Here is a 27,352-nt window from a genome sequence, read left to right as displayed (position 1 = left end):
CTGATAACCCGGTAAATTCTGCCGAGCATCAGTGAAAGCTGCACGTTGCTCAGCACTTCTGAAAATTCGGCTGTAATTTAGTTGACTTCAAGTACAACTATGTATTTGAAAAAAAAAATAAAAAATCTAGCCAGATCATGTTTCTGTTTCAGGATTTATAAACTTCGATACAAAAAGCAGCACGAGATGTTGGCAGCTTGTTCTGTTCAGGGCGCCGAGAGGGAGGATGTCGATGGGAAAAAGCAGCAGAAACCAGAGACCTCCCGGGGCTGAGCCCGCCCGGTGGCTCTCCCCTCCCTCTCACTTTAAACGAAGGTGGGGTTCGGCCCGTCCCCCCCGGAGCACAGGGATGTGAAGTTATCTCTGCCTGCACCCAGCCCTGCACAGCAAAGCCAAGGCCCGTGGCAGGGCGGCAGCTCTGTGCCTCCCCGGGGCAGCAGCTCCTGACAGCTCGCGCGGCTTCCCCATCCCGTTCAACCAAAGCGGCTTCGCTCCAGACCTGGACAACCCGGCCTAGCACGGTTCAGTTCTTCCTTGCAAAGCACCTTCTTTTCCCTGCTGTATCCGAACTCCCCTTGCCTCCTGCACTTCTGATGTGCCTCTGAGGAGCGCGTGGCTGTTCTCAAGGGTTTAAACAAAACCGACTGAATTCTGTCACACAAAACTGTACCCGGCACGGACAAACATTTTCGGAATTGTTTCCTCAAAAACGCAATAGGAAAAATAATCCAACTGTGTCAAGACTGGTTGAAAGGACAACCTGTGATTTACTGGAGAGCTTCGAAACGAGGCCACTACTCTGCCCGGGGAGTCCCGACAGACTCGCTGCTGCTGCTGCTCTACCGCCGCGGTGACCCCCGGGGACGGGACGGTGGCACCTCCTGGGTACACCCGGACCGAGAGATGGGCCCCAGGGCTGGTCCGTCCTCCCACTCCGCTAAACGTCACCCACGTACCATCGTATGTTCCGCTTTCTAGCAAGGCTCCACTTTCTTCCAGTGCTTTGAACTGCTCAACAGGAATGAAATTATAGTCTACTCCAGGGACCTCCCCATCTCTGGGAGCCCTTGTAGTGCCTGAAAAGACAGAGAGAACATTCTTGTCAGATACTCGAGTGCTGTGTGTTTACCACAAGCTGCCTGCTGTACAACTCAGTATAAACAATATATTTTTCAGTCTATACAATGATGATGTCACTCTGGTAAGATAAGAGTTAGAACACTGGTGAGCAAGTGAACGATAATGTATAAAAACTAGACCAGTAAATTATGCAGGAATGACAGCTCTGGTATTGAGGAAGGAGAAAAAAGCTGGGTGAGGTGCTAATTAGAGACAATTCTTCCTCATGCTCAGTGAACCAAAAACTTCTTCTGTGGAAGCTGAGGGTGCCTGGGCCAGGCAGTGCCAGGCCGGGGCTCTGGGAGCTGGTACCAGCTGCGGCACCTGCACGGCCCCGCGGCCTCCACGGGACCAACGCACGAATGTGACGGAGCACGTTTGATTTCTGGGCCAGCAAATTAATAACTGGGCACAGAAACTATTTTTTAATGTTACAATTCAGAGTGTAATTCAGCTGTTCCCCGAGCCCTGGCTGCAGCGAAGCTTTTTCAAAGTAATCAGCGAATGGCTGTGTTCATGTAGAAGTTCTCAAAGTGTTATGTCTATAAATACAGGCCCCCCACAGCTACAATAGCTTAATTAAAGCTCCCCTGGAAAGGACTCCACTGACTCATTACTGCCTATAACCTAATAACATTTTAAAGGCATACGTCAATTTTTTCAGGCAGCAGCATCAACAAGGGCCGTTAGTAAATAAACTGCATTCACTCTTTTAAGAAAGTCACAAGCTCCTGGGCATGCTCCGTATGATGATGACACTAAATTGAGTTCCTGTAGTTACAAAAATGTTAGTTGACAAATTTTTTAGTGCAATGAATTTTTAAATACAGTTGGTGATGAGCCTTTTTAATCAGTGAACCTTTGCGGCAAGGTAATGGATGTTGTGATAATTAAGAAAGGGCAGAGGAGGGCGAGCAGCAGTGACAGGGTGTCTGGCCCCTGCACGGCGCTTTCTACAGACGTCTGCTGGTGGGAGCAGGAGCCTGTGGGCACCGGCTAAAGGCAACCAGGACCTGTGCTGCTGGCCCAGGAGGTGCCAGCAGATGCTCAGACGAGACAGGTCCATCCAGATCCTCTCACGAATGAATCCAGGCTGTGACACTACGGTTTGTCCATGCGCTGTTCCCCCCTCCTCCTTCTCCTCTTGGGCCATGGGTTCACCCCCCCTCTTGCCACCACCTCCTTGCACCTCCTTTCCCACAACCTTCTGTTGGCGCAACCCCTCCTGGTGCAAGCCCTCCTCGGTGCGACTCCTCCCGCACCGCTGCTCTGCTACTGCACGTCACCCCTCCAGGTCGCAGTTTCCTCTGTGCAAAACCCAAAACACCGACAAAAACCAGGACGTGTTCGCACTGCCTGATCGTGCCGAGGAAGATTTATTTCCCGCGGTGGCTGTGGTTATTCTAACGGCAACCGTCAAACTTCCGAAGAGTAAAACACAGATATTACTGAAACACTCTGAGCTTTGAATTCTGAAGTTTTTGCTGTTCTGTCAGTCCACACTGGCTGTACCTTTCCGTTGCAACTTAAGCTGTGGGACTATCCTAGCAAAGCCATCTACAGACGTTCCTGCTGCAAGGTAAAACTGTAAACCAGATTAAGAGAGAAGGCAGTTAAAGCTTTCGAATTATGTGACAGTTAGCAGGAACGGATCGAGTGAGGCTGGTCTTTACATACTTACAAGGGATGGTTCTCAAGTAGAGATTGTCTCTGATCACTTGCTGGAGTTTATGGTCTATCGAGCCCTTCTGGAACTGAAGGCTCAGGTAGTGGCGCAAGTCTTTGTTGATGACTTTTCCTTAAAAAAACAAACAGGAATAACTTTAAAAATTAAGCAGGATCTCACAATGTGAACTGCATTTCACTGCTATAAACCCCTCAAAAAAAAGAAAGCAGCAGAGAGTGGGGTGGCTTGACATGCAGCGGTCTGGAGGGAAAAGTCACTCCATGCTACAAAGCCTGACCCCCTGCTGACCTGAACCGGGACCGTGATTTTAAGCACAGCTGAGCAACAACCATCCAACCCCAGCATCTCCCAAGCAAGACCATGACAATATTCTGTAATTGTTTGGAAATCAATAAGAAGTCTTAAAATACAGAATCTATTACCAAAGTTAAAAGCCTCTACAGACAGGAAACTGCTTCAAAATATAGTGGTAATACTTTCCATTCAATTTATACCTACTGGCTGGGCACCTGAACTCAGTATTTTGCCACGTGGGAATCTGCATTCTTGGTATTATAAGAAGAAAATATTTTCTTTTTAAAGACACTACATGATAGAAGAGAGGGTTTTTTTACAATTATTCCTTCGCAATATTTCTGTCAGGTATCATTAGCGAATCTGTCATGTCACTAGATAACTGCAGCCCCTTCAGCACACAAATAACCGAGCTCTTGTATTATTGTTTCATCCTTCTGACAGAAGGGTACAAACCAATCTTTTGTACCCTGTCATCTTCCCAGAAAGCGCATTAAATAGGGTTCAGTGACCTTGATAAATTTAAGTTACGTACTACAGCAGAACACTCGGGGCTTTAGGGAAAAAGACTCAGTCTCTGTCTTCAAAACCCAGTGGAGGAGACGGCGCAGGCTGGTGTATCACAGCGGTGGGAACACAAGCTGGCACAGACAAGTGCTCCTTTGAAATGACGTCGGCAGCGGTCACGAGACGTGTAAACCTGCCGCAGGAGTGACTCTGACAGGGGCCCGCTGAGGCCAGGTGCTGGAGAGACCACCTCGAACGGCCCGAGAAGGAAACGGGGCGCGGACCCACATCAGGCTTAACGCAAAGTTCCCCTACACCTTAAACTGAGATTATTGTATTTACACAGGCGTCAAATTTGGAAAAAAACCCAAATACCAAACCCACCAAAACCCAGTGAACCCTTCCACCACTAACCAAGTCTTCCCAACTACGTGTCACGGCTGCAAAGTCGGTTCCACGCTTTGGTAAGTCTGTACTTCCCCTCCCGTCTGGCAAGCCAAGGGCAGGCACACACCTAACGCCCGTCCCCAAACCGGCCACCGCTCACTGCAAACCCGGCTTCAGATTGCACCCTCTTTTCTCCAAGCAAAGCTGGAAAGGATTTAAAAGTGAAACCAAGACCACCTGTCCGCCCTCTCCTCAGGGGTCTGTGCCATCCACAAATCAACCAAAACTGACTCAAAAGCTCCCCAAGCAGACGAAGAGCGAGCTGCCCCCGCCCCCAGGGACCCAGGCAGCGCACCCAGGGCTTGATGCGAGCCCTGACCTCCCAAGGAAGCCCATTCCCCACCCTCCTCGGACGCTGTCATTTCTTTTAAAATGACACCCAGAGAGACAAGCCGCGTGGCAGCGCTGGGAGGGTGGCGCAGGGCAGTCCTCGTGCCCCCCCGAGTTACACAACCGGCACCGTAACTCCGCTGGCGTGGGTGGGGTGAGCAGCACCCCCATCCCCGACTCCTTCCCAAACACGGAACTGGCAGGAGCGCCGCAGCTCCCCCGGGTCTGACGTGCTCTGTTGTTATGACAGCGAGCCCCCAGCTCAATTCCCTGTTTTGCCATCATGAGCTGTTCTTTATAAAACTTTGGATTTGCTTCCTGCAGCATAATGAGCAAAACATGTCACGGAAAATGAAAACAAATGGTGTAATCTCTAGCAAGAAAAATATTTTCCATTTGTTACTACAAATCGCTTTATTGTTTGTAGACAAGATGGTTTCTCACCATTAAAAAATGTTTTACCGCTAAAGCGGTCCATCCATCTTGCTGTCGGAGCCAGGCCCATCGCACCGCGCCGGAACCAGACGAGCTGTTCCACGGGGAGATCAATACACGCGTATTTCACTCGGGCAACGCGTCTGGTTGTTGGCTCTGCTCAGGGGGTCGCGCGCCGGGAAAACTTGGCAAGAGGTGAAAAGCTGGACTGGATGTAGAACTACAGACGCTTCATTTTTTCGCTGATCTTACCCTCTTCACGTCTGGAAATTTAAAAAGGTCATAAACCCTTTCCAATAAATATCAACTCCGTCCAAAAATAGAGTAAAAGCAAAGCTGCTACTAAGGATATGCCAACACCGAGGGGTTAATCTTAACGCTAAAACCTTAAAGACTGGGCTATACTCTGAGACCAAGATGACTAAACTGAAGATTGAAAGGACTGCCTGGGGAAAATGGAAGAAAGTCAAACAAAACAGGCAGAGAGAAAACGACAGAAAGTCACATAGAGAATGGTGGGCATTAGAAAGCAGAAAAATAAAGTAATAGCAAGGCTGCTTTAGGCAATCTCCGGAGCTTGTCCCTACACAAAAGGCAGCTATTTCCCCCTTCAGGAGCTGAACACGCTCCTTTACATTGTTTCACGCAGGCTTTTAGGAGAACCTCATGTATCAGGCTCTCCGAAATGACCTAATAAATGTCAGGTTGGTGGTTGTTGCGCGGCTGAGCTGTCTCTGAAGGATGACACACGCAACACAGGGACCAGTCAAGAGGAATAACGTACTTCGTACCGTTCAGGTTCTGCAAGATGAACAGGCACAAGCCTCTTGTTTTCAGTTTTAATTTAAATTAACCACAAAGGAACTGCTTAAACGAGGATATGCGTAAGGACAGCTAAGTGACTGCAGAAGAAAAACGGCTTGAGCACCACTGCAGCAAAACCCAGCGCTGTGAAGGACGGAGGCAAGTCTGAGCGACAGAGACGCTGTGAAAAAGGGGGGGAGCAGCTTTCACTGCTCGTCACACCACACACCGCGTCGCCAAAGCTGCCTCCACGGGATGAAGGCGGCTATTTATACAGCCAGGCTGTCACGGGACGCCACGGTGCTCACCTCGCAGCTGCAGGCAGCTGAGCGCTGCCGTGTGCCACGAGAACTCCACACAAAAGTCCATTTCCAGATTAGCAATGCTGGTAAAACAGCAGAGCTCAAAGCTTAAATACGCACACAAATTCTAAGAATTCGATCTGTGCAGATTTTTATGCTGCTGCCCAGTACTAAGTGACAGCAAAATAATGTCACAAGTCGGTCTGGCTGAAGCTGCTAGTACACGGAGTATCTGTGACATCCCCCACAGATCACTCTGGAGACCACGTGGAAATCCTCCGTTTCATTTTGATGCACATTTTATGCAGAGACAGAGGTGACAACTTCCTAGAGGACTTGCACACTGTGCGGGGAGCTGCACCCTGAAGTTTCCATGCCAACACCTCCCGCAGACAGTGGCATCTACGTGCTAACGAGGAGCCGCAGTGCCGATGGGCGAATCAATAAGTACGTGGCCTTTTTCTTCCAAAATATTCAAAAAATACTTTACTGTTAATTATAAAAGCAATTTTTCAGAGTAGCAGTTTATTAAAAGCACATGACCTTCCCTATTAAACTACATCATTAATTACTAGGGCTTACGCTTTCATTGCAGCCTTTAGCACAAAAACGTATTTTAAGGGAACAGACACGAAAAGGGAATTGCATCCCCTCCGTCTTGGAGTCAATTTTTAAAAAGCCTGTCTGCAGGGCGTTCCACAACGGGGATCCACCCCGAGCAGCTCAGGGCAGGCGGGGCGGCGGCGGAGGGCTCTGCCCGAGGCAGGGTGGGCACAGGGGCAGCCCCGGGCGGGGGCTCCGGGGGCTCCCCCCGGCTCTGACCCGCCGCCCCGCTCCCCAGAGCCCCGCAGCCCGCCCTGCCCGGGCTGACCTCGGCACCACTGTCTCAGGGGATTTTCAAGCACTGAAGAACCAAGAAAGCGCAGGTCAGATACTGCTGCACGATTTTCTCAACGGGAACAAAGTGGAGGAGAAACATCAACAGAATTTCAGAGCGTAAGTTCAGACTTTCATCCATGTGAACACAATCCCACCGGCCAAAGTCACCCCCGGCCGCGTGACGAGTTACATAAGCGGTGACCGCGAAAGGCAGCCCGGAATATGAAAATTCCATGTGAAACACGCGTCGAGGGCTAATAAAACAGATAAATGGCTTTGCTCAAAAGGAGCTAACTAAAACAGGAATTATCAGGGTTGATCAAGTGCAAAACAGTTACTGCTTAATTACTACGAGGCTATCAATACATACAGCAGGATTAAGCAATCTTTGATGTGACTAAGCAAAAGCCATTTAAAGAAACGTTCAGCTACACAAAGCAGACACATTGCATTAGGAAACCAAAGTTATAATTAGTGTGCAACACATTAACTTTATGATATTCCTCAGCAGCTACTCGCATATGATAATTTAACACGAGTTACAGATCACATGCATTCACTGAACACAATAAATTCCTTCTAAAAGCGCTCAAGAGGATCAGCATATTCACAGAATATGGAAAAGACCGAAGAGCCCAGCAGCAGCACTTGCGCTACGAGGCTGCCCGCCCAGCAGATACGCACCCACATCCCCAGTGCCAGGAACACGTGGGAGGTTCGAATTATTTCAGTTAAATCAGAAAGAGAGAGCAAAATTCTGAGACTGCCCGGCCCCAGCAGCGGGTCTCGGGCTGTGGGGCACAAGCACGACGGGTGCCCGCAGACGTCCGCTTCTCTGCGGGGACGCGGCGGGCGAGGGGCTGGGGGTGTCAGGGCCCGCGGACACGCTCACCCCTCCCCTCCCCGGCCACGTCACGGACACGGGAACCCGCGTTCGGGCTCTGCCCGGCGCTCCCGAGGGAAATCCCGGCCAGGGAGGTCGGGACAACGACAGGTCCCGGAACAGAGATCCTGGTCCGTGACGGGCTGATCCCCACCCCAGGAACCGCTGCCTCTGCAAGGAGCCGTTGGCCACTGTCAGGCGACACACGACTCGCTGGGAGACAAGAGCAGGAAAATCTCCCACAGAGCTCAAGAAGCACCCGGACACCATCGGGCGACTCCCAGCACCTTGGAGTTCGGTCGCTGCAAGGATGTTCAAGAGACCAAAAGCCGAGAATCATCCCAGGAATGTGACAGGAAGGCTTCCGCTCGTTTGCCTTTTAACAAGGCTTAAACAGCAGTAGATGCACTCTGCTCTGCTCCAGAAGTCTGAATTAAATCACGTCTCTTTTGATTCCCAGGTCCCACATCAGAAAGGGCCAAGTGTTCACTGATTCAGCGGAGATCCTGTGACGGGCCACAGTGGGCAGATCTCTGGCTCGGACACCGTAAGGGCATCTTGATTTGGTATTTGGCATCTGCCCTGGTAGGCAGCGACATTTGTCTGAAAACCGCAATCTGTCACAAGACAGATTTTTTCCCCTGACAATGAACAGCACAGACAAGGTAAAGAATGAATCTTGACTTCCCAGAACAACGTGGGAGAAGAGCCAAATACACGAGAAGCTTATTTTAGGATGTGAAATGCAAATGATGTATTTTACAAAGACAAAATAAAAACCCCTTAGATTATTAAAGGGCACGAGAAAGAGCAGTGATGTATTTTAATCTGTTCTGGCCATGCTGACAGACTTCTCACCTTCTCCCTCAACCCAGGATCATTTGTAGAGAGCTGGGTGGGGAGCAGACCAGACATGGCAAAGCAGCTCTTCTGAAACCAGTGATGCTGTCAGCAGCAGTGGGAGAACCGGGGAAGGACTCGGGGAGGTTGTTTGGTGAGGAACAGGGAGCCCTGAGGATGAGAAACTGGTGAGTGCAGATAAAACTGAGCGGGACTATTAGGGAATACGGATAGGCACCAAAGGAGGTACTGTGACCCAGAGTAATGCTCTGAGGAGAAAATATTTTACAAATATACTCCTAAGTAAGAGGTCTTACACAAGCTTTCCAATATTCATTAACAGAATCTCACTAAAGCCTGCTGGGCTGTGTGAATTTCCCTCTACTGAACGTCTGCAGAGGATAAATTATTTGACTGAAGACAGGGACACCAAAGGTATTTGGATTACGCCACATTGCACTCAGCAACCAACACCAGTGTCCCCCCAAAGATGAAACTCTGCGGAAAGGGGCCACTGGCACAGGGGTAGCACCTGCTGTGGCGTCAGCCCAGGGTTCGGTGACGAACGGACACGTGAGCAAGAGCCTTGGGGACAAGTGGAGCGAACACGGAGAGGAGGGAGGGGCAGGGGCGCGGCCTCGCATGGTGTCTGCGCGGAACATCCAAATCAGTCTTGTTACACGGTTCTAGAAGTTATTCCAGCATCCGGAGAAAACATGTTATAACAAAGGGAAAAATAAAGAAAGAATATTTGGGAAATTATCAGAACTTTCAGGCAAAGGCCAATTTGAAGAAGCCCTTTACACGTTCTTCCTTCGGTACACGGCCCTGCCGAGCACATCCCAGCCTTCCGAGAGCCTGGAGGAGACTGCTAGCCAGTTGTGTTATTCACTGTGCTTTTTAATTGCCTCACATGAAGATATTTAGGAAACACTAGCCAGATGAAAACCATTACCCTCCTGCATGCCAGCGTCCTACCGAGACAGTCAGGAGAGATTCCGTCCCGCTCACCCTTTCCCTGTGCAACGCGTCCCGGAACCGGACATCTGATAACTACCAAAGCACCACGCAAACAGCTACAGTTACGAGCCTGACCTTACAAACCCCAAAAATACTCCAAGGCACGGAGTAACGACACAAGGCCAACCGGTCCGGGTGGCACGTTCCGGAGCACCGGCACAGAACAAAGGGAGCGGGACTGGGGGAGACATCGCCAACAAGCGGCAGGAACTGCCCCAGCAACGGAGGAAGGAATTTAATTCCTCCAAGTAGCACAAAAAATTCCTGCACTTCTATCTACAATGGCACATCTTGCTTCTTTGTACTGAAGAGAAACGACGGTGCAGAGCATTTGCCGATTACCGTGCTGGGAAATAAAGACTGTTAAGTGGCTAAATGTTTCTAATGTCAATCTTCTTTAAAGGAAATTGAATTAAGGATCTTTCATGTAGCTCAACTATGGTTGTGTCAAAGATATTCTGCAAATTCAGAAAAGTAAAGGGTAAGTATGTCACATTCATCTAATTACATTAACAGGATAGATGCAGAACAATTCATAAAAGAATTTACAGAGTCTATTGTACAGAAAAAATCTCAAGGCACTTTATAGCCACAATAATCCATTAAACCAGACTCATTTACTAGCAAAATCTGAAAAATATTAAAGGTTCACTTTGAAACGCTTGTTTAATTGCAGTTTGTTAAATGCTGTCCGTTAAATTCTTGGCAATATATTCTTATTTACAGAAATTATGGTAGAGATAAGCCTCACAGTATTAATAAATCATTTACCATAGCATTCAAACTACTGGAAGTGTGTTTTACATCTCTTCTGAAATAAACGAAAAACTGTTTATCCAGATTTAAGAAATGAGGTTGCCACAAACGCCATTAGAGTGTGTACACCCCACTTCACTCTGGGCATCTTCTTGTTTTTCTCAGTAATACAAAATAAGCTCAGAAAACACCGAGTCCTGGCTTTTTAAACCTACAGGTTTAGGAGATCGCTCACTACTAGGAATGATCAGAGGGGTGATCAACACAAGCCTGCAGGTGATCAACATCTTCAGCCAAGGAGGTGACTGACCCAGGGAGACCAAAATTTCTCCATCCTCATTCCTGAGCACCACAGCATCCTGTGGTGCACCGTTTCCTTGAGACCTGGTAGGGTTGGAAATGTTCTACCAATAGACCAGCCCACCGTTGGTAAACCTATGCAAAAATAATTTGGCTTTGTTTTTGCTGATGAACTTCTTCATTAAAGCATTTCAAGTTTTGAAGACGACTGAAATAGGCTTTGGAAGGCAACCCCGGCCGATCTTCATGAAATACAAACAGCACTGCCAAAAATTCATTGTTTATTCAAGGCATACCCCCAAACAATCTTTAAGAAATACAAAGAGATTGGCAAATAATGCATTGTTTATTCTGAAAAACACTTGGAGCTGAGAAGCCCAAGAGATGAAATGTAAACAGTGGGAGCCTGTACGCAATCCTCCAGGTTTTTATTTTTGGCAGTATAGAAACAGCAAAGTCAACTGTAACAGAAGCCTCTAGACTGTGAATATCCATGGCTGGGTTCCTCATCTACCGTGAAAAAAATAATCTATTGTTCAGCAAAGAAGGAAGAAGAAAGAAAATATTGGCAGACGTAGATGGCATTGAGAGGGAGCCTTTCAGAGCCATTTGGTCGGTACACGAAAAGAACACTTGTTGCCCAACCAACAATTGCCTCCGTTTGCAAATAGATGCATCATAGTTGACTGAATCTTGGAAGCGACAAGTAAGGATCCAGCACTGTGAAACCAAGAGGAATTTCACAGAGGAAAGCAGCACCTTCTACCCCCTACCCCGAGCTCATCCGCCTGCTCCAGAGCAGGGAACTTCCATGGGAGGGCGGGGGGACGCGGCGGGCAGCTCCCACCTAACCACAGCCCGCCACGTCCTCGGCTGCACTCGGACCCACCCTCACGCGGAGACACGCGGCCACGGGACAGCCCGAGGGCTGCCAGGGCTGGGACCAGCGGCGCTCGGGAACCGTGTGTGGGACAGGCGCAGGTACAGGCTCCACCCCACGCAAAACCAAGCGGCGTTTTGCAGCCACGCTGCTCCAGGGACAGAGCTCAGCCCCGTGAGGAGGTGCGTGTCTTCCTGAGAATGAAGTGTACGCATTTAGGGGGGTTAACCCCAAACAAAGCGTACATGGAAAAACGGGAAGAGCAGCACACGGAGATGATGAGAAGTGTGGGCCATTACTGCTGGACCAACACAGCCCATGATTTTTCGCCGAATGCTCCTTTTTTCTTTCCCGTATCTCCCTACATCTGCGGACATTCTCAGTCTGTGCATGACTTCTGCGGAAGGACAGCAGACGTCATTTTAAGTTGGTTTATGCACTGCATTAGTAGCAAAAAAGCTTGCACAGCCTAACGTTTTCTGCCTTAGCCTTAAGGACTTTAAAAATGAAAATCCTTTGAGTAAAGCAGTTCAAATTTTCAGATGCCAGCTTCAAGCATCTAGTATCAGATATGATTACAGTAACACACTGCACGCACACAGCAATCCATTAACCACGGGCAGGAGAATTACCAGTGGGCAGGGTTTTCTCCGATAACGCCAAGTATTTTAATGTACCATTATTAAACAGGAGAAATGCAAAGCACAAAGAACTGTACAGCTGTTTCTGATATAAGATCAGACACTGAAGGAGAGAGGAGAAGAACTCAAGTGATTTAAAATAATGAATGGTTTCAAATAAAATGCAAACATAACCGTTTCCTTCAACTTAACAGTGGGGAAGAAAAATGCAAAAGAACTTTCCACAAGAGAACAGTTTGACCTTTTATATTATACATGGAGACTTTCCTCTCCCTTCTTTGATTTGGTATTTTCTTGAGAAGTGAAAAAAGCACAGAGCAGATCAACAATCTTTCGCCTATTTATAAAGATTTGCTATATTTTTCAAGAGATATTTTAATTCTCTACTTTTCTCACGACCCTTCCCCACACTCCGCCGCGAGGCAGCACGTATCCTGCTCGATTCATGGCGAAGATGGAGAGTTTTACAACGGCCTGAAACAACTAAGACTCACGGCAGAGAATCTGGTTTGAATCACCGTGGGGTAGTACCTGAGAGCAGAGACAGACTCTGCTCTGAGCTCGCCGGCCGCGGTTCGTGTGTCGGTACCAGTGAGGGGAAGAGTCGGGAGCGTCTGTGCGGAAGGTGCCCCCGGGACAGCGCAGGGCAGCAGGGACAGGCGTGTCCCCCCCTCCACCTCTGCTTCTCCCCGTCCTCCTCCTCCCGCAGCAGGGCCCACGTACTCCATCCACTAAAACGGCCCAGGATTTCCATCTCAGATAAGATGTGTTTGTACTGAGGATCCAGAACAAGATTCCAGCTGAACTGCACCCTCTAAGCCTCCGCCGCCGCCAGGTTTAAGACAAAGACAAGGATTTGCAGGGATATCTGGAAAGCTCACTGAGCACAGCCCGGGAGCCTGGAACACCTCACACACAAAATGTAGATTTGCCAGATCTAACGGTGCCTCTCGAAGTAAGAGAGCAATGGAAAGCACAAGAGGCAACAGGTTTTTACATCACGACAGCGGACGGACGCAAACGGGCCCATCGATCCCATCGACGCCTGCACGGCGACACACAAATAGGCTCAAACATGTTCAGAGAGTGTGTTACAACAGTCAGAAGGGTCAAAACAACAGTTAGAATTTATAATACGCAAACACGTTAAAAAAATTAAAAATACAGCGCTGTTTTAATAGTAACACTTTATTAAGGCTTCCTAATTATGCACTCAATCCCTTGCCGAGTTTTAATCACCGTGCAGCTCACCACCCCTCCAGGGGCTGTCTGGCACGAGCGGTATCTGTCACTGAACACTCGCACTGTGAAGTCAAATACAGACACTGGAGCCGTGAAATCAGAGTCCTCTGTAACTGTCATAGGTTATAATAATACATAAATTATTTAGTCTGCTCTTAATTGAGCAGACACAGAAGTGGAACGCTCCAAAATAAAGATAAGTAACCCGAACAATAGAGGTGATTTTCCTCAGGGTAACTATGGCTCGGTTTTCCCAATTTATAAACAATCTTCCATTCATTCCCTTAAATTTACAACATGAGGTTTTAGTTTATTCACACAGGAGAAAATGATTTACTGAGACAAACCAACCAATTTGGTCTAGAAAGCACAATTAACATACACGACTGAACAAAGTGTGACTTGAGTCCCCAAACTGCTCTAATATTAATGCTTCCCTTTGATAATCTGCAGATTCAGACTTACTGACACTTAACCAGCATCGGTTCAACACCCCGCCCCAGCACGGGATTCCACACAGGGCACTTGCTGGTTAACCAGGTTAACCTGCCGCAGTTAACCTGCCGCAGAGCCCCTCTGCCCAGGAGCTCGCCCCAGCACAGGCCCGTGCCGCCGCGTGCCCAACGCCGCCGCTCCGCCCGGGGACGCATTTCAGTCACATCCCCGAAGAAGAATGTCCTTGCAGCTGCTCTGTGTTACACAAGCGATTTAATCTGCTTGGGACTTGGCACTGTTCTCCCAGCATAAGGGTACATGTTCACATGCCAAGACCTCCTCTCTTTTTTTTTTTTTTTTTTTTTGAGTGTTCTGATTAGAACAGAACTTATGCAAATCATAGACAGGTTTATTTTTAGCCTGCTCTCCATAGGAAGCAAGACATGCAATTACACTCTGCATAATTTCTAGGCCCACTAACCTATTTCAGTCTGGAGTTTGGCAGAGTAGGAGCCTGACAAACACACTCTATTCACAAAGATGCTGTATGCCTGTTGTCCTGGAACAGAACAAACCTCCTGGGTGACCAACACTGCCAACAGAAACCGTGGTGCACAGCGAAGGCATCCTTCAGCTGCGTCCGTGAGTGGCAGCGCAACGTCTCCCGCAGCTGGACCCGTAAACGAGGTTTAAAGAGCAGCAAGCGGGGCCAGACCCACCCCCATCCCAAAGGTCCCCGCTCCGCATCGCTTCCAGCCCAGCGGCCTCGTGGGGCTGCGGGTCGCTCCCACGCGCCGGTCCAGGTGGGAACGTCACCGACGGGCTGCCGGGGCGCACAGCCCTGGTGGGCTCCTCGCCCCTGCGGGACCCCCGGGCTCCAGCCAGGGCAGGGACCCCGCTGAGCACTGGGCACGCAGGCGAAGGAGCGACTCCCGCTCCCGGGAAGAGTCCTTCTGCAGTTTTTCGGAAGGAATTGGGAGTTCTCAACTGGCTTTTCAACCCGGGTGCCTGGAGATGCCAACGCTCCCGGAGGCGGCTGCGGCGCTCCCGGCCGGCACCTCGGAGCAGCTCCGCGGTGAATCCGAGCGCGGATGGCAGAGCTGCGCCTCACCCCGCTCCCACCAGCCTCCAAGTGCCAGGTCAGCACTCCTCCGAGCAAATTAACAGATGTGCCACGTCACAGCCACACCGATTAGAGACATCTCAAAGTTTAACTGGGAAACAACACCAGAACCCCGCGCTCTACACAACGCGGACAGCCAGCACAAACCCCGCTACTCCAGACGTGCGCTGGCCATGACTGATGGGAGTGCCGGGCACACAGAGTTCACACGGCAGTTCTGCACCCAGAGAGGCTTTACCGGGGCTGCCACGGCACCCAAGGATCAGGGCACACCAGCGTGTGCTGAGAAACGGGGCAGCACCAGTGGGAACGGGGCTGCAGGCCCCTTCTCCCCCCCTTTGCACAAGCGTGGCTGGAAGGAAACAGGTTGTTCCTCAGATTTTTCAACACATTTCTCAGAAAAACAAGCCTGTTACAGAAAAGTATCAATGCTGACATTTTGAAGTGCTGGCATAAAGAGCATTGCAACTTTTAGCTTGCCTAAGACACCATTTTCATAAAAATAAAAGATGAAAAAGATTTTATCTTGAAAGACAACCTACCAAACAGCATTTGGTATCAACTGTGGTTAACTGACACCCATAAGGCATCTTACGAGTTTTACAGTTTTCCCCAGAACGCCCCTGAGAACATACTGAACATCCCCTGTGCAGTTTTACAGTAAACGCACCCAACTCACAGTGTTACTACACAGCAAGCTACAAGTAAGAAAAAAGTAATTCGAGACCTACCAACATTGTTCAAAGTACCTTAAAAATCTTCTAATTCAGAAAAAAAGGTAATTCTCTTTCATCTGTATGAAGATGTCAATCAAGCGCCTTTTCTGCCGTTAATCTGGTGCTACGACTACACGTGCAGAACACAACGGGCCTGGAGGCTCGTCCCAGGTACCCACAGACAGGGCCCGGCTCCCAGTGACATGCCCCGGGAGCCGCAGGCACGCTCCCACCTCGTTCACGCAGAGAACACGTTCATCTGCCGTGCCCACAGATCTCAGTGGTTTCACTCGATGAACTACAATTTTGTTATAATTCAATTTTGCAGGGAAGCTTCTGTTTATGATCTTAATGGCATGATGTTGTTGAAGCAATCAGATCAGGAAAAAATATTTCCCCATGTGTTAATCATCGTGTAGTATTAAAAATGAAAGGAATTTATCTTTTCCCTTGCACAGCATGTCCTATTATTTCATCACTATTCATTTAATAAGATTTATTTTCAGTTATGGCACCCAGGATTTTCAATTAAATATGAAATAGTGCTTTCTCCGAGACGAGCAAGTACAAGGAGCGAGATGCCAGCAGAGGAGCTGCTCGGCCTCTGGGATCCAAGCGCTCCGCGGCGCAGCACAGCAATGCCCGCCGCGTCCCCGCGCGCCCAGGCCGGCTCCAGGGCGAGGCCGGGGCGCGGGGCAGCCGCCACCGCCGAGCGCCACGGGAGAGCCCTCGGCAGCGGGGGCGCGCTCGCCTCCACCGGCCAGCGTCTTGGAATCGCTCGCCCTCGGGCAGCCGAGGCCGACACGCTCCTCCTCGTTCTGCTGCAGGAGCAGCGAGGCGGGCAGGGACCCGGGCTCGGGGCGCGGTGAGCACCGAGGTGAGCACCCGCGGACCCGGCAGCTCCCACCTGGTCCCGCACCGGGGCCCAGGGAGCTTCTAAACCCTCCGGTAGCCGCCGGCGCGGGCGACAACCCACCGAACGCCTCACCCAACGCGGAGACGGGCTCCTCCCCTCCCGCTCCTCGAGGGCGGCCAGTGGCCGGGGCCAGGCTGGATGTGACCCGGTATCGCCCAGATAAGGGAGCCTGTGATCAGCCTCGCTCGACAGGCAATTATGAAACCGCCCATTTGCAGCAGCGATTCAGCCAACGCAGTATTTTAGCAGATGAGCCTGCTCGGAAGTATAAGCTTCATTAGGCTTTAACTGATTACATCTCCCGTCCTAACCGATTGTTCATGATTTATTTTTATGGTCATGCAGGCAGAGAATCTGCAACATAAAGCAGGAACCACTACATTGAGGCACAACAATGCAGTAGCTTTAAATTTACAGGAGGATATAGATACTGATGCTTCCAATTTACAGAAAAAATTGCTCATTATTGTTCCTGCTCTAAGATGTTCCATAAATAAAAGTGTTTGGACCCCAGAGAACTCAGAAAAAAATGTGGGTGAACTAGAAGTGATTTAGTAAAGCCAAGAGTTGAACAATTCCTAGCCTACAGATTAAACACACACACACAAAATCACAAAAATAGACAACTCCATTCTAAAAACAAAGCTCAACTATTAGATTCCCACAAAAATGGCCTATTATCCCCAAAAGTACAATTATAATAACCTAGTTCGATATTATTGTCTCTCTAGGGCAACACTAGTAGCAGTAAAAAATTAAAAATATTCAGTTGCACCGGGTACATTTGAGTCCACATTTCAACACTTGTTTTTTTTCCCTAAGAAGTATCTGCAGAACTGAGATCCCCGAGTATTCGCTATGCGGATTCAGTTCAAGAGGAGGTGGCAGGGAAAGGGAAGAGGCGACGGGGCAGAGCCGTGCCGAGGCCCGCCCGAGCCCGACGCGGCACACGAGGCAACGCTGGCACCAGGGAGGCGCCGGGTACGGGGCTTCTCCTCTCCACCACCTGCCCCCGGCCCGAGCTGGAGCAGCAGCACAGCACACGCGGAGCGGCGCGGGGAAGCGCGAGGCTGGGAAGGGGAGCGGGGAGGAAGCAGACCTCGCAATTCCAGGGGCACACGTGGACCGGACCCGGACCCGGGCGGAGGCGAAGCGCGTGGCCTGACCAGGTCACTCCTCCCACGGCCGCTGAACTGAAACAGCGGCGCTGCAGGAGGAGCCACCCCGGCTACGGCCGAGCCTTCGAGCTCAGCGCGCCCGGGAGCGAGGCACCGAGCTGACGGGGAGCGCAGCTCAGCTCCTCAGACAATAGCTTCTTCGAGGAAGCTTCGGTAATTAGTGTAATCACATTGTGTTGTTTTCCATACGCTGTGTACCACGTACACGTTTCTGACAACTGACAAGAAAGAGCATTTCCCAGGGAATGATTCAATTTTTCGTAGTATGAATAATTTACTTTACTTCCTTGGGCAGAAACTTACTGCCTGCATGAATGCCTGTGTTCTGGATCAAAGTTCACCGAGGAATTCACTGCCAGGATTATATATAAGAAATATTTTTTGCTTGAAACATAAACTCAGTTATTTGGTGACCTAGTATATTCTTGGAGTACAAGAACAACCCAGAAGCACAGCATTTGTAAGCATTTGTAAAAATTAACAGGACAGATACGTACTGATGTTTTTATTATTTGCACATGCACTAACATCATGGACTTACTCCAGGGAGCTTGAACCCTCCTTACCTGTCACAAGTCCTCACCAATAGTGTCATTCTCTCAGCCAGGGCACCGTGCAGACACACGACACACTCACAGTGGCACCAGGGGAGAAACCTCCGAGGGCCAGCGCAGTCCTACCAGCGAGTGAGAAACCCCGCTGGCCCGGGTGTGCTGAGGCAGGCGGTCCTCAAAGCCTCCGAATGCTTCATCCGGCTCTGGGCTAAAACCTGAACGCAGCCATCCAGTAACGAGATAAAGAGCACCAGGACAGCCCAGTCCTGGATCCGGCTGTGGAACAGCTCCGGCACCGTCGGTGCAAGCGCCGGGAGGGGGGAGAGGCTGCGGAACCCTGCGGGGAAACCGGCCCTGGGGAGGCGTGTGCCTTACGCAGATCGCACGCGTGTGACTAAACCGAAGAAAATTATAAAAATTAAAAGTCTTACACTTCTTGTTACATTATCAGACAAGCGTTTCCAACGTCTCGCACAAAATCTAACGTTTATATTCCTTATGTCAGTTCCTGCACTTTCCTAATGGTACCCAGCATGTGTGAGCAAGGAGCGAACCAGGCCATGGAAGAAGCTTTTTTTCAGAAACAGCCAGTGAGCAAAACCAAACCCAACCCAACCAACCAGCCCCCCGACAGCAACTCTTCCCCCTCAGGGATTCCTCACATCCCCGGGCGCCAGGTCTGGTTCAGTTTAAATCTGCACCCCGGGGGCCTCCCGCAGGGCTGGGCAGAGCACGGCCGCCGCCTCTGAACACACGGGCAGCTCCGGCCTGGGGCTCGGAAATCCCTGTCCCTGCCCACCGCCTGTCTGCGTGAAGACACGGTAAACCCAGCCGTAACGCCGGGGCAGCCTCTGCGGAATCCAAATATTAATTCTGCACTGTGTCAGGGCGCCCGCCATCCAATAAATCCCCTTACACCCACCTGCTACACAGCAGCGTTCACAACTCACACGCTTTCCCCAAATTTACTCTTCAAAGCGTTATCGCCTGTGATGAGGAACTGGCCAGAACAACACGGTTGTGCTGTCTTGTTGGACAGCGGGGGCAGGAAGGGCACTGAAGGGGGTAAAAGGGAAGGATGACAGCACTGACAGCCTACACACACTCATTTATTTCTCTAATGACAAAAAAAAGGCACTGCAGAGGAGCATTATTCCAGAGGGCAGACTGGTGTAACTGCAGCCGCAGCTCTAAATTATATAGCCGGAAGGTCGTAACGATCTTTATCTTCCTCCTTTGCACGCACTCACCCGCAGATACAACAATGGCAACTCCATTCCAGTAACAGAATCAACCTTAAACTGTAAAAGTTCACTTTAAATGGCTGCCTGTCTTTTTTTATGTCCGTTCCTGTGCTTTGCTGCTGTCAGCCAAACATCCTCACCTCACAGCAGGTAAAAACTCCACAACACCGATGATCATTTTCCTTTAGTGACAGTTCACGTTCCAATATCCGTGGTGTGGCTCATGTCATTTAAATTATGACACACCCCATGCTTAGAAAAGAAAAATGTTCTGTTTTACCAATAAAGGGTTAAGGACTTCTAAGTCAGTACAACTGACCTTGGTACGACTTACCCACAACACAGTCAGCTCTTCAGCAACACAGATGGTTGAACTGATGTTGCTAATGTTTTAAGTTCAGAAAATGCCGTTTTTTAAAAAAAAAAAATTATTATTATTTCCCCATGCTGTGCTTACTGTTTTACATATGCCTCTGACTGCCAAGGAATTGTTAACTAATCGCCATGAGATTCATTCTGTTAGTACACAGCTGGGTACTCGGTCATGCAACATCTGCTTCTCAGCATTTCTTCTTTTTCTGATCTATGGGTAGTTTGTACGAAAGCAATCTCCACGGAGTGTGTCACTCTGGAGGTGGAAAAAGAAGCTGGTACTCGAGAGCTACTAAAACACAAACCTTCAGGTTACCAACGACCCCGTGTCCCTTACGGAAGCCAAGCCCGCCTCGAGCTGACACGGCCAGGTGGGAGCATCCCCGCTCCCTCCCGGCCAGGCCTTTGCTGGAGCGCGGCCGCAGCGCCCGACGCTCAGAGCTGCCGCACGGACGAGCGGCCTCACCGGCGCCCGGCCGCGGGAACGGCGTTCTGCGGCGTGTTCTGGCAACCGCTCCTCAAAGCTCGCCCCAAGGCCCCTCCTGGCCACTGGCCGCAGTGGGACAGTTGCCCATCTTAAGGCTGAAGCCGCTTAATTCCCTCAGCCACCAGAGCCTGACACGCGGTGCTCAGCAGCTTTGAAAAGATGTATTTGCTGCCTCTCCACTGTGCTTTTAATCTGCTAAATATTTCCAAGAGAAGCTAAAAGAAAATCATAAAATTTCCAAAGAAAGAGTTTTTACAAGATAATAATCTTTTAAGAAATGCTTCTGCAATAAAGTTTTCAGAACATCTGCATTTGAGAGATCGGCAGATTAAGAAAGGGCAAATAACCTATTCATTAGAAGAATAAATCTGGTTTTCATAACCAGGACTTACTGAACATTAAAGAAAACTCGCTCTTTCATTGCCACCTATGTGAACTTCTAAGCACAGGCCACAGGTCAGTTCTGCAGCAGATTAAGTTCTGGCCGGCACGTGTTAGCATTTGTTCCCCTACGGAGAGGTCATTAGGCATGGGGAACGCAATGGCTCTATTCCCAATTATTTTTAGCTTCAGAACAAACTTCTTCCACTCCTTTAAAACATACTGTGAACTAAAACTAGTTGAAGCAGAGAGGAAAAGCAAGGACAGCACCTTCACAGCAAGATAACTGCTATTTTAATTTTTACTTCATGTTTTCCATCTTCAAAACGAGTCTGCGTAAGCCATGTCCCACCATACGGAGAACCTCACACTCCGATTTTGGGAAATCCTCCCGGGCCACGGCTGAGCCAGGTACAAACGGCACACACCACCCAGCAGCGGGCAGCTCCCAAGCCACCTCCTCTCTCTTCTCCCCGTACAATAAATGGCCACAAACAGACCTATGGGCAGTGAGCAAGAGTCAAAGTCTAAAGAACAGGCAGAAGAGAACTGTGCCCCAGCAAGCGCCTACAGCTCTGTGTGGATGATTATCTATTGGATTCAGTGATTTATTAACTTTCACCAGTTGCTTTCAGTTTAATTTTTGTCCCTGAAAGTTTGGCACAAGGTAGATGCTGTAAGCAAAATAATAATGTTTGCACAGACTGAGAGGGTCATCCAGTTCCGATAACACAAGTTTGCCATTCGGAGCACTTGGCTCCTGGATTGCGGCGCGTTCGGCTCGGGAAGCTTGCCAGTCATCTTCTTTATGCAGCTGTCTCCAAAGGCTGGACTCATTTATATCTGCTTAAAGAGCTCACTAAATTCAAGACTGACACAGAAATGGAATTCTCATAAGAAAGCACTTCAAATAAAAAGACAGCTTTGAAGGCAAAGCCAAATCTAATTTCTGTTCTCAATTCACAATCAATCAGAAGGCTGCTATAGATGTACACCCCAACAGGAAAACCCAAACTGACAGCACGGTAGTTTTTTTCCTGTATTTACTGCATCATTCCCTCTTCTGTCAGCCTTGTCTGACCGTATAGGTTCTGCAGTAATCTCTTTGAAATGCTTTACTATCGCCAGAGCACAGCATTTCGCAGAGCAGATGTTTGTTATCCACAGTAGATACTTCTTGTTAAAATGCTTCCTTTCTCCTTGCTTTCGGGTCACACACAAACACGGAGGTAAGAGCTTTAGAAGGCTGCCTTTATTCATCTGAATACACGCACAGGTTATATATCAGCTCACTAATACGATAAAACATACAGCTAGATGATGAAAAGCCACCCCATGTCCACAATCGTAAGAATTACATCAAGCAAACCGGAGAGCAGGTTCCTGTCCTGACAATATCGATCATGTCACAGAACTGTGACTGGGATGTAGTGAAGACCCTTCCTGATTTTACTCGTCGTGCCGAGCCAGCAGCAGGTAGCAATGACGTCGCTAGTGCTTGACTGTTACAAAACCATCCAGACTCCAAAACTCACCGTGCAGTCCCCACTGGCAGCTACGCAGAAACAGCGAGGAAAAGAAACCAGACATTTTGCTGCTCAAATAAATAACGCGATGAAACAGAGATTAGCTTGTCTTTATCTGCCAGTTTCAATTCTTATCAAGAGCCCAAGGCGGCTCCCGAAGGCCCTGTCGGAGCACCCAGGTGAAGCCGACGCCGTGCCGGTGGGTTCGAGGCGCCTGGGCAGCCGCTGGGCCAGCCCAGTGCCCGGGCACGGCTCTGCTGGGAGCAGGAGTGCTGGGGGGCGGCCGGAAAAACAACAACGCACATCCAGCGTGCAGGCGAGGAACACATTTTGAAGAGAAACATTTACAGTATCCTCTGCTTCTACATTTATTTTGCAGCGTTTGCAGCAGCACCGCGGTCCAGCTACCTCTGCAGGCATCACTCGAATCCCCTGCACTTGAACCAGACGCACACTGTTACTGCAAAAAACAGATTTTATTTTTTATGCCCACATATTTGTTAAATATAAGAAAAGCCTCATGCTTTGCGTTTAAAACTTGTACTGTCAGGTAACAGCAAACAGCTCAAAGAAAGGGCCCAGTTCTTGCATCCCAATTTCAAATTCCTTAGATAAGATGGAAAGTTCTGTCAAAGAACTGGGGTTTTTTTGAAAACACGGACAATAATTGTTTTTCCTTGCCACTTCCTTAATACCCAACATCTCTGCAACCACACACACGAGGAAAAGCAACAGACCTCTCAACAACATCGTTCAATTAGGAAAAAAAAAATCAGATGTATTTGCCTGGAGGCAACAACTAAGGATTTCAGAACAACAAATTTTATGCCCCTGAAGGTGATTCAGCAGAGCAGGAACTGATTTAAGTCCTTTTTCTCTTTGTTGCATTTCACCCAGCATAAGAAAAAACAATCCACAGAAAGAACTTCCTCAGGTAAAAACCCTTTTACTATTCCTACAGCATGACACTTCACATTACATATCAGAGTTTGATGCCTGAATAGAAGAATATCCTATTTTTAGTAGACTTTTAACTAAGAGAAAAAGCAGAGAACAGTTGGTAGTTTCTGAACATTTTAGAACTTCCCTGTGGAAATACGACACAGAGTTGTGTACACACAAAAGGTTAACCAAGACCCCAGGATCCTGCTCGGGCGGCCGCTTGCACCGTAGCCCGTCCACAAAGCCGTTTTCATGTCCATTCCAGGATCCCTCCCCCTGCAAAGACCAGAGGGAGCCGATACCCTCCTGTTCCCCACAGACACACCTCTCACCATTGTTTTGTTACCAATTTGTGCTCAAATCAGACTGTTGCGTGGCCACAGTTTATTAAATTTATGCAAACAGCAGCACAGTAAGAGCGTTCTCTGGCCTCGAGAGAGTTCCAATCTGGGATAAGGAACCGTTTCAATAGCACAAACGCTTCCAACGCTTCTTTAAAAGACAACTGACAGTCCTGATGGCAGCTAATTGCAGAAAAACAGCTTTAAATTAAGAACTGTGCAAATCACTTATCTACGCTTATGTTTTAAAAATGTGCTAAGAACATCGTTTCAACAATACAAATACCCGTGGTTTACAAATGTCTGTAAGGCCTGGTTCAAACCACAACCTTGCAGGGAAGCCAGGGCTGAGCAAGACACCGACAAGGCGCGACTGGCACCCACCGCCGGGCGAGCTGTGAGCACGGGGGCACCTCGCCCGCCCTCTGACCTGCCTCGGAAACACCCATGGCTGCCAGGTCAGGCCGAGCCACAGGCGGCCGCTCGACCCGCATGCCCGTCCCCGCCACGGAGGGACCGGCGCAGGGCACGAGCCGTCGCCACGCTCTCACTGCCTTCTGCCACCTATTTACTGAGGTTCGGAGATCAATATGAAACATTCAGATTAATAAGGCTACTCGGCTTCCAAAACTAAGTGACAGCGAAGCATTTCCAGCGCGGTACCTTACGGCTGAGCAGACAAATGCACCTTTCTCCCCTTCGGTTACTCAATTCCGCAGTGACAAAGCCGTGGGAGATTTAGAGATTTATGCTCTAAACCCAAACCTCATTTTGAATCCTTACGCTTCACACAGGGGTTAGAATAGACGTCCCTGGCCAGGGAAGACCCACGTATCCTGAAATATTTTGCAGAACAGAGCAGAACCAAAAGATGTAACAGGCCGTACAGCATAAACAACATTCAGTCCACTGCAGTTATTTGCTGTTTTGACGAACGTTAAGTCCCCCGTCCTACTGAATTCATTTATGTACTAGCAGCATTTCCTAATGGGCATTAATTAAACCTTTCCAGCATCTCTACCTTCACCAGAGAAAAGTAATTACTGCTGTCCTACAGAGAGGGAAATAAAATCCACAGGATTAGTTTTTTTTCGACGAGTAAGTAGGGCAGATCGGAACGCCTGCCACTCAGAGGCAAGCGGCTGCAGTTCGCAGTGCCACGACACGAGCAATACTTCAGGCCTCGCACCGAGCGGAACCGTCCTCCTGCTGCCTGTAAATACGCCACAAAACAGGGTTTAATAATAGCACCTAGGTCTGTCAAGGACATAACTATCTGTCTTTTTCAACATTCATAAGAGCACAGAGCATAAGCCAGTCAGCTGTTACCTCGGCTATTCCGTGGCGTTTAACCACCAGCTGCATACAGCCATCAACATTTCAGACCTTATCTACCAGAGAATGCATTTTAAAAATACCTTATTCATAAATACGGCATATTAATGCTTCTATAATGAGCCATTTAAAACAAAAAGTACGTGCATCTAAAGATGTCAGAGATCTAGAATAATGGACAACAATTGTTATTTATTTATACAACACTGTATTATACAATAGGGACCGACTCTCAGTATGGAATAAAACCACAACAATTTTGTCTTCAAAGTTATGTCATTAACATTTTTTGTATATATGAAACACAATAGATTAAAGTTCATACTACAGAAACTTGTCTTCCAAGGAAACACTGTCTGTGTGAAGCAAAGCCAAGGCAGTATTTCAAGACACTGCTCGGCGATGGAGCACCACACTCCATTACTTGTCGGTACTCCCACTCGAGGGCACCCACAGTTCCGAGCAGTTCTCACAAACAAGTTCTCCCTGCACCAGAGCATTTACAATCTAATCTCACTGCAAAGAAGATTAGTGAAATCACTGAGCGATAATAGTTTCAGCAACAGAGGTAAAAATACTTCCCTGGCACTTCTGGTCAGCTGATTTCTGAGGAATTCTTACGACCAATAAAGGACGAAACAAGCCATTAAACATCATTCCCCAGGATTAATGCAGGGCTCTGCCTCTCTCTTACGTAACAGGATTCTGAAATTCCCCCCAAATACATGCATTAGGAGGAAATCATTTCTACAAACGTAAAACTTTAGGGCTTAGTTATTTCCTGATAGTTCTGTGGCTTTAGAGGAAATAAACTGGACGTTAATCCTCTTGCATGTAATGAGTAGAACCAGCACACTCCACTTCTGTCGACTGCAAGAAGGTCACAGTGAACTTGGCACGTAACCAAAACAAAGCTGCGTATCCTGGCAATGAAATCTTAAAAGAGGGGGAAAGGCTTAAGCGTTTGGGGTTTGTGTGTTCTTGTTGTTGTCTATCTGAGCAGAAACTCTGTCCAAATGATTTAAAAATCCACCTATGTCCTTTAGCTTTTTTCACAGAAGTCACTTGGCAGAGGAGGGAAATACTTCATCAGCATGTTGACTTACACCGAGTTCAAATTATTTGTCAGTGGTTTTATGTTTTGTTTTTTAGTAATGTCAGGAAAAGAAGAAACATCTCACACACACGGTCTCTGTTCAGCTGCAGGATAAAGCTGGTAGGCCACCAGCTGTGCAAACAGAAGAAATGTGCCAAACAGAATAACCCGGCCCTCGTTTCTACTTCAGTTATACCTCGTTGTGATCTTCCAAAAAGTCTGGCAGGGAAAAGGAAAACTTACATCAAGACAGGCACTTCTACTTTTTGTTTGGATTTGTTTCTAGGAGGGTGATTTTCCCACCCTGACTAAGAGCTATGCTGGACACTGCTGCCCTGCCACGTGCTGCTCTTCTCAGGAACGCAAACCGCACGCCCCAGACACCACGCTCGGTGCCTTCTCCCAAAGATTGGCTACGACTACAGCAACTGTTTAAGAGATGCAATACTCGTTCGGGAGGCTTTCTTCGCTACATCAGACAGCAAAGCACCTAGTCACCTAAAGATCACAAACACTTCATTATCCACAAGCCGGCTTCGTTAAAAACAATGCACAAAACAAAAGCACAAAGTTGTCTATCAGTTGCTTTGTCTATTTCTTTATAACTTTTACTACCAGCCTTAACCACCGTGGGAATTTTATTTTCAGTTACTTACAAGAATAATTTCTTTATGCTTAACACCAAATCAGATATGTTTTTTCTTAGGATCAAGACCTAAAACCGGTTTAATTATTTGCATTCACACAGCTGCCTGATTTCATCAGTTAAGAAAGAGAGATATCTGCAGGAACGCTAAGACCTGCTCAACTGCAGATCAAATACCTTAGGCCATATTTTAAATCTCTTTCCAAGAACCTCTTTGGTCGGTCACCAGAGGCTGCCCTACTCCCTTAGATACCCACAGCAGCTGGTCTCAGCTTGCAGCCACTGAAGACTGAGATGCCCTGAATGACTCCCACAGTGTTCATAAAACATTTAAGGAGAGCCAACAGGTTAAGAATGGGTTTAACTTTGCCACACAAGACTTGGTGACACTGGGAAATTCAGACGAACAAGTTGAACGTTACTGCTCTAGAGCAGAAAACCACTTTCTACCCTGACGTTATTTCCACTAGCAGCTTTTCTGATAAACATCACCACTGTACCAAACAGTAATTAAGTAGTTACTTCAGATGGAATTTTTTCTCTCATCTGATCCTTCATCAACAAGCAAGCAGATATCTTTTTAAACATTTCCTCTAGTTAAGCATAAAACTGGCCCCCCGGCGCTCGGGGGACCTGCCGGCAGAGCTCTCCACCGGCACCAGGCAGGACCCGGGGGGCACCGACGGCCGTTTCC

The 27,352-nt window shown here is 48.5% G+C and overlaps 1 protein-coding gene across 3 annotated transcripts in view; it reads right to left on the bottom strand.

The window, feature by feature from the left end:
- Positions 1-27,352, bottom strand: part of MAGI3 (membrane associated guanylate kinase, WW and PDZ domain containing 3) — a 67,737-nt gene that overhangs the window by 29,341 nt on the left and 11,044 nt on the right. For all 3 annotated transcript variants that reach the window (XM_074925291.1, XM_074925292.1, XM_074925293.1), the window contains exons 2-3: positions 2,801-2,917; positions 957-1,076 (exon numbers count right to left, since the gene is read on the bottom strand). In XM_074925291.1, the coding sequence (XP_074781392.1) occupies positions 957-1,076; positions 2,801-2,917 (237 nt within the window). The remainder of the gene's footprint in view (positions 1-956; positions 1,077-2,800; positions 2,918-27,352) is intronic.

The sequence above is a fragment of the Athene noctua genome, chromosome 23, assembly GCF_965140245.1.
Source record: "Athene noctua chromosome 23, bAthNoc1.hap1.1, whole genome shotgun sequence".
In the NCBI taxonomy this organism is placed as follows: Eukaryota; Metazoa; Chordata; class Aves; order Strigiformes; family Strigidae; genus Athene; species Athene noctua.
The sequence above is the reverse complement of the archived record's forward strand: the minus strand, read 5'-3'. Positions and strand labels throughout refer to the sequence as shown.